Source organism: Simochromis diagramma, unplaced genomic scaffold (assembly GCF_900408965.1).
Source record: "Simochromis diagramma unplaced genomic scaffold, fSimDia1.1 OVJJ01000361.1, whole genome shotgun sequence".
In the NCBI taxonomy this organism is placed as follows: domain Eukaryota; kingdom Metazoa; phylum Chordata; class Actinopteri; order Cichliformes; family Cichlidae; genus Simochromis; species Simochromis diagramma.
In genome coordinates, this window is record NW_024386860.1 from 1946842 (window position 1) to 1961980 (window position 15139).

General features: G+C 40.8%; 2 protein-coding genes across 2 annotated transcripts; both read left to right on the top strand.

Moving 5' to 3' along the window:
• Positions 1-2643: 2643 nt before the first annotated feature.
• On the top strand, positions 2644-6191 carry LOC120733077 (RNA-binding protein 12B-A-like). The gene is given in 3 exon segments (XM_040031087.1): positions 2644-2660; positions 3857-4351; positions 4353-6191. Coding segments are annotated over 2 exon segments (1902 nt in total). The 5' UTR covers positions 2644-2660; positions 3857-3878; the 3' UTR covers positions 5782-6191.
• A 1728-nt stretch (positions 6192-7919) lies between these two features.
• Positions 7920-13171, top strand: LOC120733076 (RNA-binding protein 12B-A-like). The gene is made up of 2 exons (XM_040031086.1): positions 7920-8105; positions 10265-13171. The coding sequence occupies exon 2, from the start codon at positions 10287-10289 to the stop codon at positions 12189-12191; it is 1905 nt and encodes a 634-aa protein (XP_039887020.1). The 5' UTR covers positions 7920-8105; positions 10265-10286; the 3' UTR covers positions 12192-13171.
• The last annotated feature ends 1968 nt before the right edge of the window (positions 13172-15139 follow it).

Consider the following 15139-nt stretch of genomic DNA (forward strand, 5'->3'; position numbering starts at 1 on the left):
CATCAAAGATGAGCTTGTGGGGCCTTTTCGGGTTGAGGATGGAGTCAAGCTCAACTCCCAGTCCTACTGCCAGTTTTTGGAAGACACCTTCTTCGAGCAGTGGTACAGGAAGAAGTCTGCATCCTTCAAGAAAAACATGATTTTCATGCAGGACAATGCTCCATCATACGCGTCCAAGTACTCCACAGCGTGGCTGGCAAGAAAGGGTATAAAAGAAGAAAAACTAATGACATGGCCACCTTGTTCACCTGATCTGAACCCCATTGAGAACCTGTGGTCCATCATCAAATGTGAGATTTACAAGGAGGGAAAACAGTACACCTCTCTGAACAGTGTCTGGGAGGCTGTGGTTGCTGCTGCACGCAATGTTGATGGTGAACAAATCAAAACACTGACAGAATCCATGGATGGCAGGCTTTTGAGTGTCCTTGCAAAGAAAGGTGGCTATATTGGTCACTGATTTGTTTTTGTTTTGTTTTTGAATGTCAGAAATGTATATTTGTGAATGTGGAGATGTTATATTGGTTTCACTGGTAAAAATAATTGAAATGGGTATATATTTGTTTTTTGTTAAGTTGCCTAATAATTATGCACAGTAATAGTCACCTGCACACACAGATATCCCCCTAAAATAGCTCAAACTAAAAACTACTTCCAAAAACATTCAGCTTTGATATTAATGAGTTTTTTGGGTTCATTGAGAACATGGTTGTTGTTCAATAATAAAATTATTCCTCAAAATTACAACTTGTCTAATAATTCTGCACTCCCTGTATTAGCGACCGGCTCAAAGTCATATTTCCTTTACCTGATACAGCCATTGCTGCTATAAACTGCACGTTTTGGAATCATTGGGAGAAGCTGGATCAAGGCGGCAATGTTGTGAAGAAACCTTGAAGAAGAACAACATCCTGATTTCTTTGGGGTTTTTTTTTTTTTTCCTGCTTTGGTTCATCAGAAACAACAGTCTAGCTCGACCTGTCTGACCAGCTTGAAAGCAGGAAATCTGAACTGGTAACACAAAAAAGGAGTGAACAAAGGAGTGTGAATTTTCACCATCTAATTAGGTTTGCTTATAAGAAGATCCAAATTCATTTAATTATGAATTGAGGTGGACTTTGTGGTGGCTGAAGCATAAAACGTTTTTTTAACTAGCTTTTTACGAGCAGTCGGCTATTAACTTTTGAAAAATTGGAGTGTTTTGCACAGCTTTGAAGCTAAAATGTACATAATTGATACATTTGGGTATTGTAAGTAACGTCAAGTAAGGACTTCTTTGCCCAAAACAAATGAAAATGCTGCTTTGAGCTATGACCACACTGGTATACTCCTAGCTCTAAAGCAATACTGAAGGGTTTCACGGGTTGTAAATGTGCAGCTTAATTAGGGCTGCTCGATTATGGCAAAAATAATAATCACGATTATTTGACGATATTTATTTAACAATAACAATGTATTGAATAATGACTTTAAAGATTGTCATAAAATAGTGTGCAAATACTGATAACAGTGCAAATGTTTGCAATATAAAAAATAAATGAAAAATGTAAACATCTGTTTAGTGAACTTTGCAGTGTTGCTTTGTGGTGCAGCTACGACACTGTAGCAAAGTTTACACACTATGTCTACTTGATCCACGTCTGACTCCGCGAACCCATAATGTTTCCACACCACTGAAGTTTTTTTTTTTACCTCTCTTTTCAACCAACAGCAGTCACTCTCCTCTCCAAATAACTTCTGCTTAGCTTTCCGAGCTTCCCTCGGGTCCTCTTAATCAGCGGTCCCCAACCCCCGGGCCTCGGACCGGTACCGGTCCGTGAGTCGTTTTTGGGCCTCGAGAGTTGAGGCTCAGGTGTGAAATGTATAGTTTTCAGGGTTTTTATCGGTTTTCAGCGTTATTTTGTTATCGTTTTTATTGTTTACTCAGTTTTCCTTGGTCTTTTCACGTGTGTTATGAATAAATTTTCTTTTTTTCGGTACCGGTACTAGTTTTATTTTGTTGTATTTATCCGCGACACCTTAAAGGCCGGTCCATGAAAATATTGTCGGGTATAAACCGGTCCGTGGCGCAAAAAAGGTTGGGGACCGCTGCTCTCAGTGTTGCCAACTCCTCAGTAAGGAAAATCGCTATTGGCTGTCCTAAAAGTCGCCAGAAGTCGCTAAATGACGTCATCGCCTAATTTGCATAATTGGTCATGCTAATGTGATTGTAACCTAAATAACATCGTGGAAGAGACATAAAGTGAGTAAAAAACGTCCTAAATGCAGTTAGAATTTATTTAGAACTACAAATTAAATTTCTTTTAGCAATTATTGTCTTTTAATGTCACAGTTCCAACCCTGCTCCTTTATTCGGGCCTGGACTGGCAAAAGTGACCCGAAATTGGCGCTCTGGTGGAGTTACTTTGTGTGTGAGAGTGTTTGTTTATAAGTAGTTTTAAACCTTGTGATCCACAAAACAGCATAACAGTAAAAGAAGAATTGACTGCGTTACAGTCAGTGCGGGAGCAGCGGCTTCACTCATGCGCGATTCATTTGCCCTTTGGACGCATAGGTGTGAACATCTCCTGCCCTGATAACAGCGGGGGAGGACTATCCTCCGCCTGGGAGAGCTTTGGCACGGGTGAGGTGCCCACGGCAGCACCCGCTGCTTGTTGAGAGTAAGAGCGATACGCGTTTTCACGTCAAAAAGTCGTCATAAATAAGTCTCCAATAATACCAGAAAAAGTCGCCAGATTTGTCGCTAGTCGCTTTTTAGAAAAAAAGTCGCTAAGGGGGTCTGAAAACTCGCTAAATATAGCGACAAAGTCGCTAAGTTGGCAACACTGGCTGCTCTTAATTGTTGTGAAACGTGTTCGAAATGCAGAGAGGTGCGCTGGATTTGCCACATGGAGCAGCGCGAGAGAAAAGCACGAGGGAGGGGCTAATAATCGGCTCAGTCATTTTTAATGATCGTTGAAAGCCCAGATCGTAATCGTGATTAAAATTCGATTAATTGAGCAGCCCTAAGCTTAATGTGCTTGTGAAGTCTGAGACTGATTTGGAGCAGCGTTTGATCATGTCTGGAACAGATGGAGCAAAGGTTAACGGTTGGAGATGTTATCTGCTGTTAAGCGTGATCTTGTCATTTTTTCTGTAAGATGACAGTGCCAGATGAAGAACTACTCCCTACCCCCCATCCCCCCCCACCAAGCGCAGATTTCACAGCTGGATTTATGACTGGTCATCGAGGCTGTTCTCCTGCAGTTGATCACTTGGCTAAATAAGTGGACATTATTTATAAACTTGAAAGTGGACTCGCTATATTGAGGATTTTTCTTCTTTGGGAGGTGGTTTCATTTTCAGCTTGGCATCTTTCAGAACTAATCTTGCTTGGTTATTGAAACCAGTATGGTGTGATTTTTATTTTTATTTTTTTCCCCCTCATTTGCTGGTGAACACTGTGCCACCGATGTTTTTTTGTTTGTTTGTTTGGGTTTTTGGTGAAGTCAATTTGATGGGAACTTGAGTCAAATATTTTAAATAGTGAGCAGAATTTTAGTTTTAATATGGTCTATGTTTTAGTTCCTTAATTTTGCTGCGATTTCAACGTAAAGGCCTTTAGTTTTGTGCTTTGAAGCTTGGCTCTTTAGAATGTGAGGTGGATTTGTGATTAACCTCTGCAGTTCTTATTAGGCAGTCTTGTGTGTTTTTTTTTTAAATTGGCCGTTTTGGGTATTGGTGTAATGGTGTATCTGCCCCTGAGAGTGCATTGCTTTTCAGATTCCATGGTGGTACAGTGAAATGCCGGGAAATTGGCACAGAGCTACAGATGCTCTGTTGGCAATAATATTATTCTATATCCTTCTGTCTACAGGTGCTGTTGTTTGTGCTTCAGCATGGCAGTCGTCATCCGTTTACAGGGCCTGAGAGTCACAGCGGGTTCTGAGGATATTCGCAGGTTCTTCACTGGCCTCAAAATTCCTGATGGAGGGGTGCATATAATTGGTGGGGAGCGAGACGAGGCTTTCATTATCTTTGCTTCAGATGAAGATGCAAGAAGAGCCATGATACGTTCAGGTGGTGTCATTAGAGGCTCACCTGTTACATTGCTGTTAAGTAGTAAAGCAGAGTTTCAGAATATGCTTGAAAGAACAACAAAAATTGTGGAGAGGGATCAGAAAAGGCGGCTTGAAGATGACATTGGACATCCTCGCAGATCTATGGAGCCAGAGATGGGCAGGAGATCAGCCAGCAGATCGGGTGACACTCCTCCACCCCTGCTCCAGAGGGCCCCAAACACAGATGATGTGTTTTTGTTTCTAAAAGGTCTGCCTTTCTCTGTCACTGAAAAGGAAATTTGTGACTTTTGGTGGTTTAGTTGTTGATGAAGTTGTTTTAGTAAAAAATCGCCAAGGATTAAACAATGGAACAGGTTTTGTCAAATTTGCAACAAGAGAGGATGCAATGGAAGGGTTGAAGAGAGATCGGGAATACATTGGCGCAAGGTATATTGTGATCTCCACGACAACATTGAATGATTGGCATCCGGTTACTGGTAGAATGCCAACAGCTGTCATAGGTGGCAGTTTCCAAAGGGGGCGGTCACCCATTCCCGATCAGAGGGATCCACAGCACCGTGTAAGGTCACGATCACCTGTGGCTCAGAGGCACATTGCTCCTTCAGAAGGGGAGTACTGTGTTTTGTTGGAAAATCTGTCATTTGCAGTGGAAAAAGAACATATAAAACGTCTTTTTCATAATGCGAAACTTGGGGATGACCAGATCCTGCACTTGATTGACTCTGACGGGAAACAAAAAAGATCTGCACTGGTGCTGTTCAAGAGTTTGCGTGACTATTGTGAAGCTTTAGCTCATGAAAAAAGACAGTTTTTCAATCGACTAGTGCATACCCGTCCAGTTTCGAGGGAGAACATGATTGCCCTTCTGAAACCTCAAGGTACCACTGTCCGGCCTTCTGGAAACTCTGAAAGGTTTCAGGAGGGGCCTGCGTCTTACTCCAGTGATCCTTATGACTCAGAGAAGAGATGCGTGTTAGTGCGAAACCTGCCATTCGATGTACGAAAAGTTGAGATTATTGACTTCTTCCTTGGGTTTAATATCACAGAGGACAATGTGTGTGTGCTGCAGGACCGAGAAGGTGCTGGGGTTGGACAAGCTTTGGTGGTCTTTGGATCTGAGACAGAGGCTATGAGGGCACTCATTCTCGATGGACGACGGTTTCTTGGGTCAAAAGTCATACTAAAATGCATTACACGTTCTGAGATGCAGGAGTTGGGTGTTGATCCACCAGTGGTGCAAGAGCCACTGCTGAGAGGGGAGCAGTACTCGGGCAAGAGCAGCGAAGCATCTTATCTCACTGGTGACACTTCATATCCTGACTTCAGGGTTCCTCGTGATGGGGGTATACCAGTAACTAATGCACAGGATAGCATCCATGGAGGTATTGATTATGAGCCTCGTGCAGCGCGGTCTTGTTCTCCAGAAGACCGGGGCAATGGAGTTCGTGGCAGTTTTCGCTCCCCTGTGGAGCCTTTTGACGCTCCCACCTGTGTTCAGTTACTCAACCTACCTTTCCAAATCAGAAGTGAAGAAATCTACGATTTTTGTTACGGGTATCGTATAATACCTGGATCTGTGTCACTGCAGTATGACCAGAGTGGAAAACCTAAAGGCTCTGCTACTTTGGTATTTGAGTCTCGTCGAGAGGCTTTAACGGCAGTTGAAGAACTAGGTGGGAGACCAATAGGGCAGAGAAAAATAAAGCTACTCCTTGTGTGAAAGTAAAATTGCTTTTCATTGCACTTAAAATTCCAGGTGTAATTGGAAATGTAAACTATGTTGATTTGAAAAACCACTGCCTTATGTTTTTTTTCTTTTGTTTTTTTTATGTAGGGTGGGAAAAAGGAGGGTGTTGGGGGCTGTTGATATGGGATGGCTTTATGATTCTAACTATAAAGTTAGCTTGCATGTATTTAATTTAGCCTTGTTTTATCTGCTAAAAGCAATACTCTATTTCAATTTTTGATTGGACTTGTTATAGTGTGTATTCCATTTCATCTTACTGTCTTTTTGTCATTTTAAAATAAAAATGGATGCTTTTGAATTGTTAACATTAAATTAGGATCTGCTGATCAAGCTTGTCTATACAGGATACAGATAAATAATGAATAAAAAATATTTCGAGTTCAGTGATGTATTTTTTTTTTTCTCCCCTCAAAGACCTGTTATGATATTCTGCATTTTATTGATTTTATTTTTTTGTAGACAGCCTTCAAAGAACAAAACCTTAAATACGACCACCGTTTAAATGGTCACTACTCATCTGTAGTGGTGAATATGGTGTACTGACAGGTTTGAAATAATAACTATAGAGGCCTGTCTAAAACTATTGCTTGCTCCGCTACTGCTGCGCCCTAGCTTCAGCATGGGTGAATGGTGGTACGACCGAGCCAGAATGCGCTCACATAGTTAGCGAAGAGTTGTGGGAGAGCTCTAAAACACAAATGATAGCGAATGCAGCGCCTCGGGAAGTGTTTAAAATGACAAGACTAACAGTCTGATCCCCCAACGAAGTGTTTTGAGCATGTGTTTTAGCCACTTTTTATTTGTATCAGCCACTAATCGAGTGCCTCTGTGTCTGAGGCTTCTCTGTTCAGCATCACATGATATGGGTGCACAGCTGGCGCGAACCCCGGAGCGCACTGCGGCTCCTACGAGTCAAACAACCACTTAAAATTTCAAAAAGGCAGGCCTTGTTAGAGAGCATCACACAGTGGTTAAAATCTCAATAACAGAGACCTTGGTCCTTTGATAAACATTATATTTCATGCTTCATTTATTTGATGTTGTTTATCATAGTCTATTATTTGATTGATTACTTTTTGTGCTGCCTATTCAGTTTTTTTGTCATCCACTGGAACAATTTGAACTGCACTAATGTGATGATGGAAAGAGAAATACTTTTGTTATCCCATACTTTCTTTTAATTCTTTTGGTACAGCAGTTGCAATGAATAATAATATTACTGATGATGATAATATGCAGGAGATGATTCTGTGCCTGACAGATACTTTAAATTATTGAGGTTGATCGCAAGTGATATGAAAGATTTCCTTTATCTGTCCTTGTGCCATCAGAGCTGAATCAGCCTGTTAGAGAAAGTGCTGTCTATGGAAGCCCGTTTCCGCCACAAAAAAAGAGTATCCATAACTCAAAGTTTTGCGTTATGTTTCTTGAAATTTCGACTTATGAACTCGAAATTTTGAGACAAGTAGCGCAAAATTTTGACTCACTTTTATCAAAATTTGGCAGAGCTAACTTGAAATTTTGAGTTAATAAGTCAAAATTTTGAGAAAATAAGTGGAATTTTTGAGAAAGATAACTCGAAATTTCAAGTTATGGATACTTTTTTTTCTTTTCCTTTTTTAGTGGTGGAAATGGGCTTCCATAAAAAATTGCAGAGCGGTTTATTCAGTTTGCTGGTATCAGCTCCAATGCTGCTCCCGCAGCAGACTACACCAAAGTACACTGCACTCACAATAACTAAATGGCAGATTTCATCTCATTGCCGGATCTCTGTTTTGATTTATTCTTCTTTTTTTTGTATTATCATTAGGCATAGCAGAAAATATTAACACACACACACACAGAGACAATATAAAACTGTATATTGTGGGGGGAAAAACTCTAGATGAATGTAACTTTGGAGAAGATTATAAATGTGTTAAGGATACAGGCTGGTTAGTTAGCAAGTCAACTAATGGTTAGGCTCTGCTAGAACTTTGCCTGAGCATTCTCACGCCGCTACAGTAGACGGCAACATGCACCTTTGACTTCGGTTTGGACCGCGCCGCCTGAGGAAGAAGAAAAAAAAAAGGCGCCGAAGAAGGCCACTTTCGCGTTTCAGACCACACTCCATACCAGTTGGTGGCGGTAATGCGCCATTCCATTGTTTGTCAACTGGCAATAAAATTTTAAAAGGAGGAAGAAGAAGGCCATTTTCCCCTGAAACAGTGCCGTGAGATCGACGTACCCGAGCATTATTGTTCTCATTATCTCCACTACTCTCGATATTTTAACGAGAGTCTTTGGTTGCCTTTTGTGTAAGTTCTGACGTTGGTTATGTGACAGTATGGTGGTAATATTCAAAAACGAAAACGTCGTCATTTCTGCTGGCCGGGTTCGGGCGATAAACGAGCTAACGCTAAAGATACAGGCCTAGCTGGGTACAAAGACGAGTGCAGCTCAGCTCGACATTTTGTTCTTGGTTTCAGCGGCAGAGGCGTTTGAAGTGCCAGAAACAACCTGGGGAACAATCCACGTTAGCTAATCTCAGCTGGCATAAAAGGTTACGATGTGTGCTGGTTGCGTGTATTTTACGTGTATATTTTGTCAACGATGCGGCTGACGGGGGCATGTCCGATTCAGTATTGGCGACGTGGTTGTTATGTACTTGGAGCACTGAGCTTTTGATTAGTTGCACGTTGGAGACACATTTAAGTCATTTAGCAAGTTATTGTACATGTTGGGGGTTTCTCTACGTGGATGGCCAACCTGGAACAGTTAAGGCTCTGTCGTTGGTCGTGCCCCCCTCCCCTGATGCATGGGTGGTGATTTCTGGTTGACAGCAACTGTCAGTTTGCAAAGATTCTGAGATGTCCCTGCCGTGCATGAAGGCGACTCATCAAGATACCATGCTAGTTCGTTTTCTCATTGATATTGGTGGTAAAAGGTCCTGTAATTTTCATTTTGGGTTAACGATCTTGAACTGAGCAGTGACTTCAGCGTACTCCTGCATAAGGACCATATGAGCGACTGGCTCAAAGTCTTACTTATTTCCTTTACCTGATACAGCCATTGCTGCTATAAACTGCACGTTTTGGAATCATTGGGAGAAGCTGGATCAAGGTGGCAATGTTGTGAAGAAACCTTGAAGAAGAGCAACATCCTGATTTCTTTCGGGGTTTTTTTTTTCCTGCTTTGGTTCATCAGAAACAACAGTCTAGCTCGACCTGTCCGACCAGCTTGAAAGCAGGAAATCTGAACTGGTAACACAAAAAAGGAGTGAACAAAGGAGTGTGAATTTTCACCATCTAATTAGGTTTGCTTATAAGAAGATCCAAATTCATTTAATTATGAATTGAGGTGGACTTTGTGGTGGCTGAAGCATAAAACATTTTTTAACTAGCTTTTTACGAGCAGTCAGTTATTAACTTCTGAAAAATTGGAGTGTTTTGCACAGCTTTGAAGCTAAAATGTACATAATTGATACATTTGGGTATTGTAAGTAACGTCAAGTAAGGACTTCTTTGCCCAAAACAAATGAAAATGCTGCTTTGAGCTATGACCACACTGGTATACTCCTAGCTCTAAAGCAATACTGAAGGGTTTCACGGGTTTTACGTGTTGTAAATGTGCAGCTTAATGTGCTTGTGAAGTCTGAGACTGATTTGGAGCTGCGTTTGATCATGTCTGGAACAGATGGAGCAAAGGTTAACGGTTGGAGATGTTATCTGCTGTTAAGCGTGATCTTGTCATTTTTTCTGTAAGATGACAGTGCCAGATGAAGAACTACTCCCTACCCCCCACCCCCCCCACCAAGCGCAGATTTCACAGCTGGATTTATGACTGGTCATCGAGGCTGTTCTCCTGCAGTTGACCACTTGGCTAAATAAGTGGACATTATTTATAAACTTGAAAGTGGACTCGCTATATTGAGGATTTTTCTTCTTTGGGAGGTGGTTTCATTTTCAGCTTGGCATCTTTCAGAACTAATCTTGCTTGGTTATTGAAACCAGTATGGTGTGATTTTTATTTTTATTTTTTTCCCCCTCATTTGCTGGTGAACACTGTGCCACCGATGTTTTTTTGTTTGTTTGTTTGGGTTTTTGGTGAAGTCAATTTGATGGGAACTTGAGTCAAATATTTTAAATAGTGAGCAGAATTTTAGTTTTAATATGGTCTATGTTTTAGTTCCTTAATTTTGCTGCGATTTCAACGTAAAGGCCTTTAGTTTTGTGCTTTGAAGCTTGGCTCTTTAGAATGTGAGGTGGATTTGTGTTTAACCTCTGCAGTTCTTATTAGGCAGTCTTGTGTGTTTTTTAAAATTGGCCGTTTTGGGTATTGGTGTAATGGTGTATCTGCCCCTGAGAGTGCATTGCTTTTCAGATTCCATGGTGGTACAGTGAAATGCCGGGAAATTGGCACAGAGCTACAGATGCTCTGTTGGCAATAATATTATTCTATATCCTTCTGTCTACAGGTGCTGTTGTTTGTGCTTCAGCATGGCAGTCGTCATCCGTTTACAGGGCCTGAGAGTCACAGCGGGTTCTGAGGATATTCGCAGGTTCTTCACTGGCCTCAAAATTCCTGATGGAGGGGTGCATATAATTGGTGGGGAGCGAGACGAGGCTTTCATTATCTTTGCTTCAGATGAAGATGCAAGAAGAGCCATGATACGTTCAGGTGGTGTCATTAGAGGCTCACCTGTTACATTGCTGTTAAGTAGTAAAGCAGAGATGCAGAATATGCTCGACAGAACAACAAAAATTGTGGAGAGGGATCAGAAAAGGCGGCTTGAAGATGACATTGGACATCCTCGCAGATCTATGGAGCCAGAGATGGGCAGGAGATCAGCCAGCAGATCGGGTGACACTCCTCCACCCCTGCTCCAGAGGGCCCCAAACACAGATGATGTGTTTTTGTTTCTAAAAGGTCTGCCTTTCTCTGTCACTGAAAAGGAAATTTGTGACTTTTTTGGTGGTTTAGTTGTTGATGAAGTTGTTTTAGTAAAAAATCGCCAAGGATTAAACAATGGAACAGGTTTTGTCAAATTTGCAACAAGAGAGGATGCAATGGAAGGGTTGAAGAGAGATCGGGAATACATTGGCGCAAGGTATATTGAGATCTCCACGACAACATTGAATGATTGGCATCGGGTTACTGGTAGAATGCCAACAGCTGTCATAGGTGGCAGTTTCCAAAGGGGGAGATCACCCATTCCCAATCAGAGGGATCCACAGCACCGTGTAAGGTCACGATCACCTGTGGCTCAGAGGCACATTGCTCCTTCAGAAGGGGAGTACTGTGTTTTGTTGGAAAATCTGTCATTTGCAGTGGAAAAAGAACATATAAAACGTCTTTTTCATAATGCGAAACTTGGGGATGACCAGATCCTGCACTTGATTGACTCTGACGGGAAACAAAAAAGATCTGCACTGGTGCTGTTCAAGAGTTTGCGTGACTATTGTGAAGCTTTAGCTCATGAAAAAAGACAGTTTTTCAATCGACTAGTGCATACCCGTCCAGTTTCGAGGGAGAACATGATTGCCCTTCTGAAACCTCAAGGTACCACTGTCCGGCCTTCTGGAAACTCTGAAAGGTTTCAGGAGGGGCCTGCGTCTTACTCCAGTGATCCTTATGACTCAGAGAAGATATGTGTGTTTGTGCGAAACCTGCCATTCGATGTACGAAAAGTTGAGATCATCGACTTCTTCCTTGGGTTTAATATCACAGAGGACAATGTGTGTGTGCTGCAGGACCGAGAAGGTGCTGGGGTTGGACAAGCTTTGGTGGTCTTTGGATCTGAGACAGAGGCTATGAGGGCACTCATTCTCGATGGACGACGGTTTCTTGGGTCAAAAGTCATACTAAAATGCATTACACGTTCTGAGATGCAGGAGTTGGGTGTTGATCCACCAGTGGTGCAAGAGCCACTGCTGAGAGGGGAGCAGTACTCGGGCAAGAGCAGCGAAGCATCTTATCTCACTGGTGACACTTCATATCCTGACTTCAGGGTTCCTCGTGATGGGGGTATACCAGTAACTAATGCACAGGATAGCATCCATGGAGGTATTGATTATGAGCCTCGGGCAGCGCGGTCTCGTTCTCCAGAAGACCGGGGCAATGGAGTTCGTGGCAGTTTTCGCTCCCCTGTGGAGCCTTTTGACGCTCCCACCTGTGTTCAGTTACTCAACCTACCTTTCCAAATCAGAAGTGAAGAAATCTACGATTTTTGTTACGGGTATCGTATAATACCTGGATCTGTGTCACTGCAGTATGACCAGAGTGGAAAACCTAAAGGCTCTGCTACTTTGGTATTTGAGTCTCGTCGAGAGGCTTTAACGGCAGTTGAAGAACTAGGTGGGAGACCAATAGGGCAGAGAAAAATAAAGCTACTCCTTGTGTGAAAGTAAAATTGCTTTTCATTGCACTTAAAATTCCAGGTGTAATTGGAAATGTAAACTATGTTGATTTGAAAAACCACTGCCTTATGTTTTTTTTTTATTGTTTTATTTTTTATTTTTTTTTTATGTAGGGTGGGAAAAAGGAGGGTGTTGGGGACTGTTGATATGGGATAGCTTTATGATTTTAACTATAAAGTTAGCTTGCATGTATTTAATTTAGCCTTGTTTTATCTGCTAAAAGCAATACTCTATTTCAATTTTTGATTGAACTTGTTATAGTGTGTATTCCATTTCATCTTACTGTCTTTTTGTCATTTTAAAATAAAAATGGATGCTTTTGAATTGTTAACATTAAATTAGGATCTGCTGATCAAGCTTGTCTATACAGGATACAGATAAATAATGAATAAAAAATATTTCGAGTTCAGTGATGTATTTTTTTTTTCTCCCCTCAAAGACCTGTTATGATATTCTGCATTTTATTGATTTTATTTTTTTGTAGACAGCCTTCAAAGAACAAAACCTTAAATACGACCACCGTTTAAATGGTCACTACTCATCTGTAGTGGTGAATATGGTGTACTGACAGGTTTGAAATAATAACTATAGAGGCCTGTCTAAAACTATTGCGTGGTGGGGTTTTTGTGTGTGTGTGTGTGTGTGTGTGTGTGTGCTTTCTGCTCATTTTACATAATTTGTAAGCACTGGGAGAGCTGCTCACCTCAAACCTAGTGAAAAATTAGTTTAAAAAATGTGAACGTTTAAAGTGACAATTTCTAATTTTCTCTTGTGTTTAACAATCTAAAATAGCTTTGTATACAAAATTTCTCAAGACATTTAGTTAACTGATAAACGGTAGTTGATCAACCACTAAGCACTTATCCAATGTTGCAACGAGGTGTACCGGGTCCTGGTAGCCGCCTAAGCAATGGCGAGGTGTGGCTCCACATCAAATACGGCTGTTACAGAAGACCGTAAAGTTATAAAAAGAAAAAACACTCCTTTTAATGCTGTAACGATAGTCAATACCTACTTGTACAGAAAAAACATTATTCAGATATTGATAAAATTGCTAATTAGATTAAATGTAGAAACAACACTACTCCCTTTCCACAACAGTAGAACGTGTATCGATGATGGTGACTGCATGAGTTTTATTTTGAAAATTAAAATTCGGAAGTCGTGTGTTATTTGTGTTTTTTCTTCCTCTTGACTAGCATGACACTGGTGAGGCGAACAGGCTGAAATCCACGCTGAGGGAATTTCGTAGAACTAGAGGTGAATAAATTTTAAACCTCAATATCCATAAATTCGCGCGATGAGCAGAGCGTTGCTAGTTAGATTTAATAGATGTTTATAGGAGTTCAAACTTTTGCATCGTTTTTCAAGTTATGTTTTTCTATTACTTGTCTTATTTTTCTTTCTCGTTTTGTTGTTTTAACGTCATTTAGCCTATCTGTACACACAATGCTGACCATTAAATACGCAGCGAACTGTGAACGTTCACATCAACCGCTAATGTTAACGTTAGCTGCTCGCCGTTGCCTTGATGCGCAGGCTTTACACAGATTCATTTTATTTTTTGGGGGGTGCCATGAGCTCGTTATACTGGACAGCGGGATCGTTACACCTGTTTTCAAAAGTTGTTTTGTTAATGCAGTTAAATTGAGATTTAGATTTTTAGAAAAGGCTTTTAACAACTATTGTTGACAGCCTCATAAAGTTCGGCAAGTTAGCTTACATCCAGTGTAGTAAAGTTAAGCTAAAAGAAACATGTTAAGTAATAAGTAAATAAACAACTAACATTAAACCGATTTTTATTTAAGTATATTAAGCCGGAGAATTTATTATTTATGTAAGGTTCTTATTTAATTATTTTTCTATTCTGTTTCTCTGTATGCTAAACCTTAGGAGTTTGATATTTAACGGTCTAACCCTGACCAGACTATTTTAGCTAATAAAATGTGAATACTTTCTTTTTCTTTGAAATTTCCCTATTTGTGTTTATCGTTATCAGTAATTCTTCCTTTTCATCACAGATATCACACCGCATTTAATCGTTGTTTTCTTTAAACAAAGATGAAATGAAAAATTGTTTAAACAAAATTACTATTATTATTATTGTTGTTGTTGTTTGGCCAGCCTTGTCTGTGACTTCTTACAAAACACACTTTCACACCTGGATGAGTTAACGCCAGATGAGTTAATACTTTTTGCTGTACAATATAAAGTGCCTTGGGGTGACTGTTGCTGTGATTTGGCACTGTGTACTGTCATGTGAGAAAATTGGGACACCCCCATTAACTAATCAGCTCTTTATTATGAACTGTTCACATATCAATTTCCAATCATGATTTTATGTATTACTGGAAAAGAAAGCGACGTAATTGCAATTAAACAACATAAATGAACATTTTGTGAAACCTCAAAAAAAACAAAAATGTTTGTTTTAATGGAGGAAAAAGTTAGGACACCCTACCCCCTGATAACTAGTGTTGCCTCCTTTGGCTCATATAACTTCAGCGAGACGCCTTTTGTAACTTTTTACCAGTCTCTGACATGATCAGAAGAAGGTTTGCTCCACTCCTCAGTGCAGAATTCTTTCAGCTGTGAGATGTTTGAGGGTTTTCTGGCATGTACAGCCCGTTTCAAGTCACCCCACAGCATCTTAATGGGGTTAAGATCAGGGCTTTGACTTTGCCATTCCAGGACTCTCCACTTCTTAGTTTTTAGCCAGTCCTTGGTAGATTTGCTAGTATGCTTTGGGTCATTGTCATGTTTTAGTGTCCAGTTCCGCTTCAGCTTTAATTTTTTAACAGATGGTCTCACATGTTCTTCAAGCACCCTCTGATACACAGCAGAATTCATGATGGATTCTGTGATGGTGAGCTGGCCAGGTCCTGCTGCAGCAAAGCATCCCCAAACTAGGATGCTGCCACCTCCATGCTTCA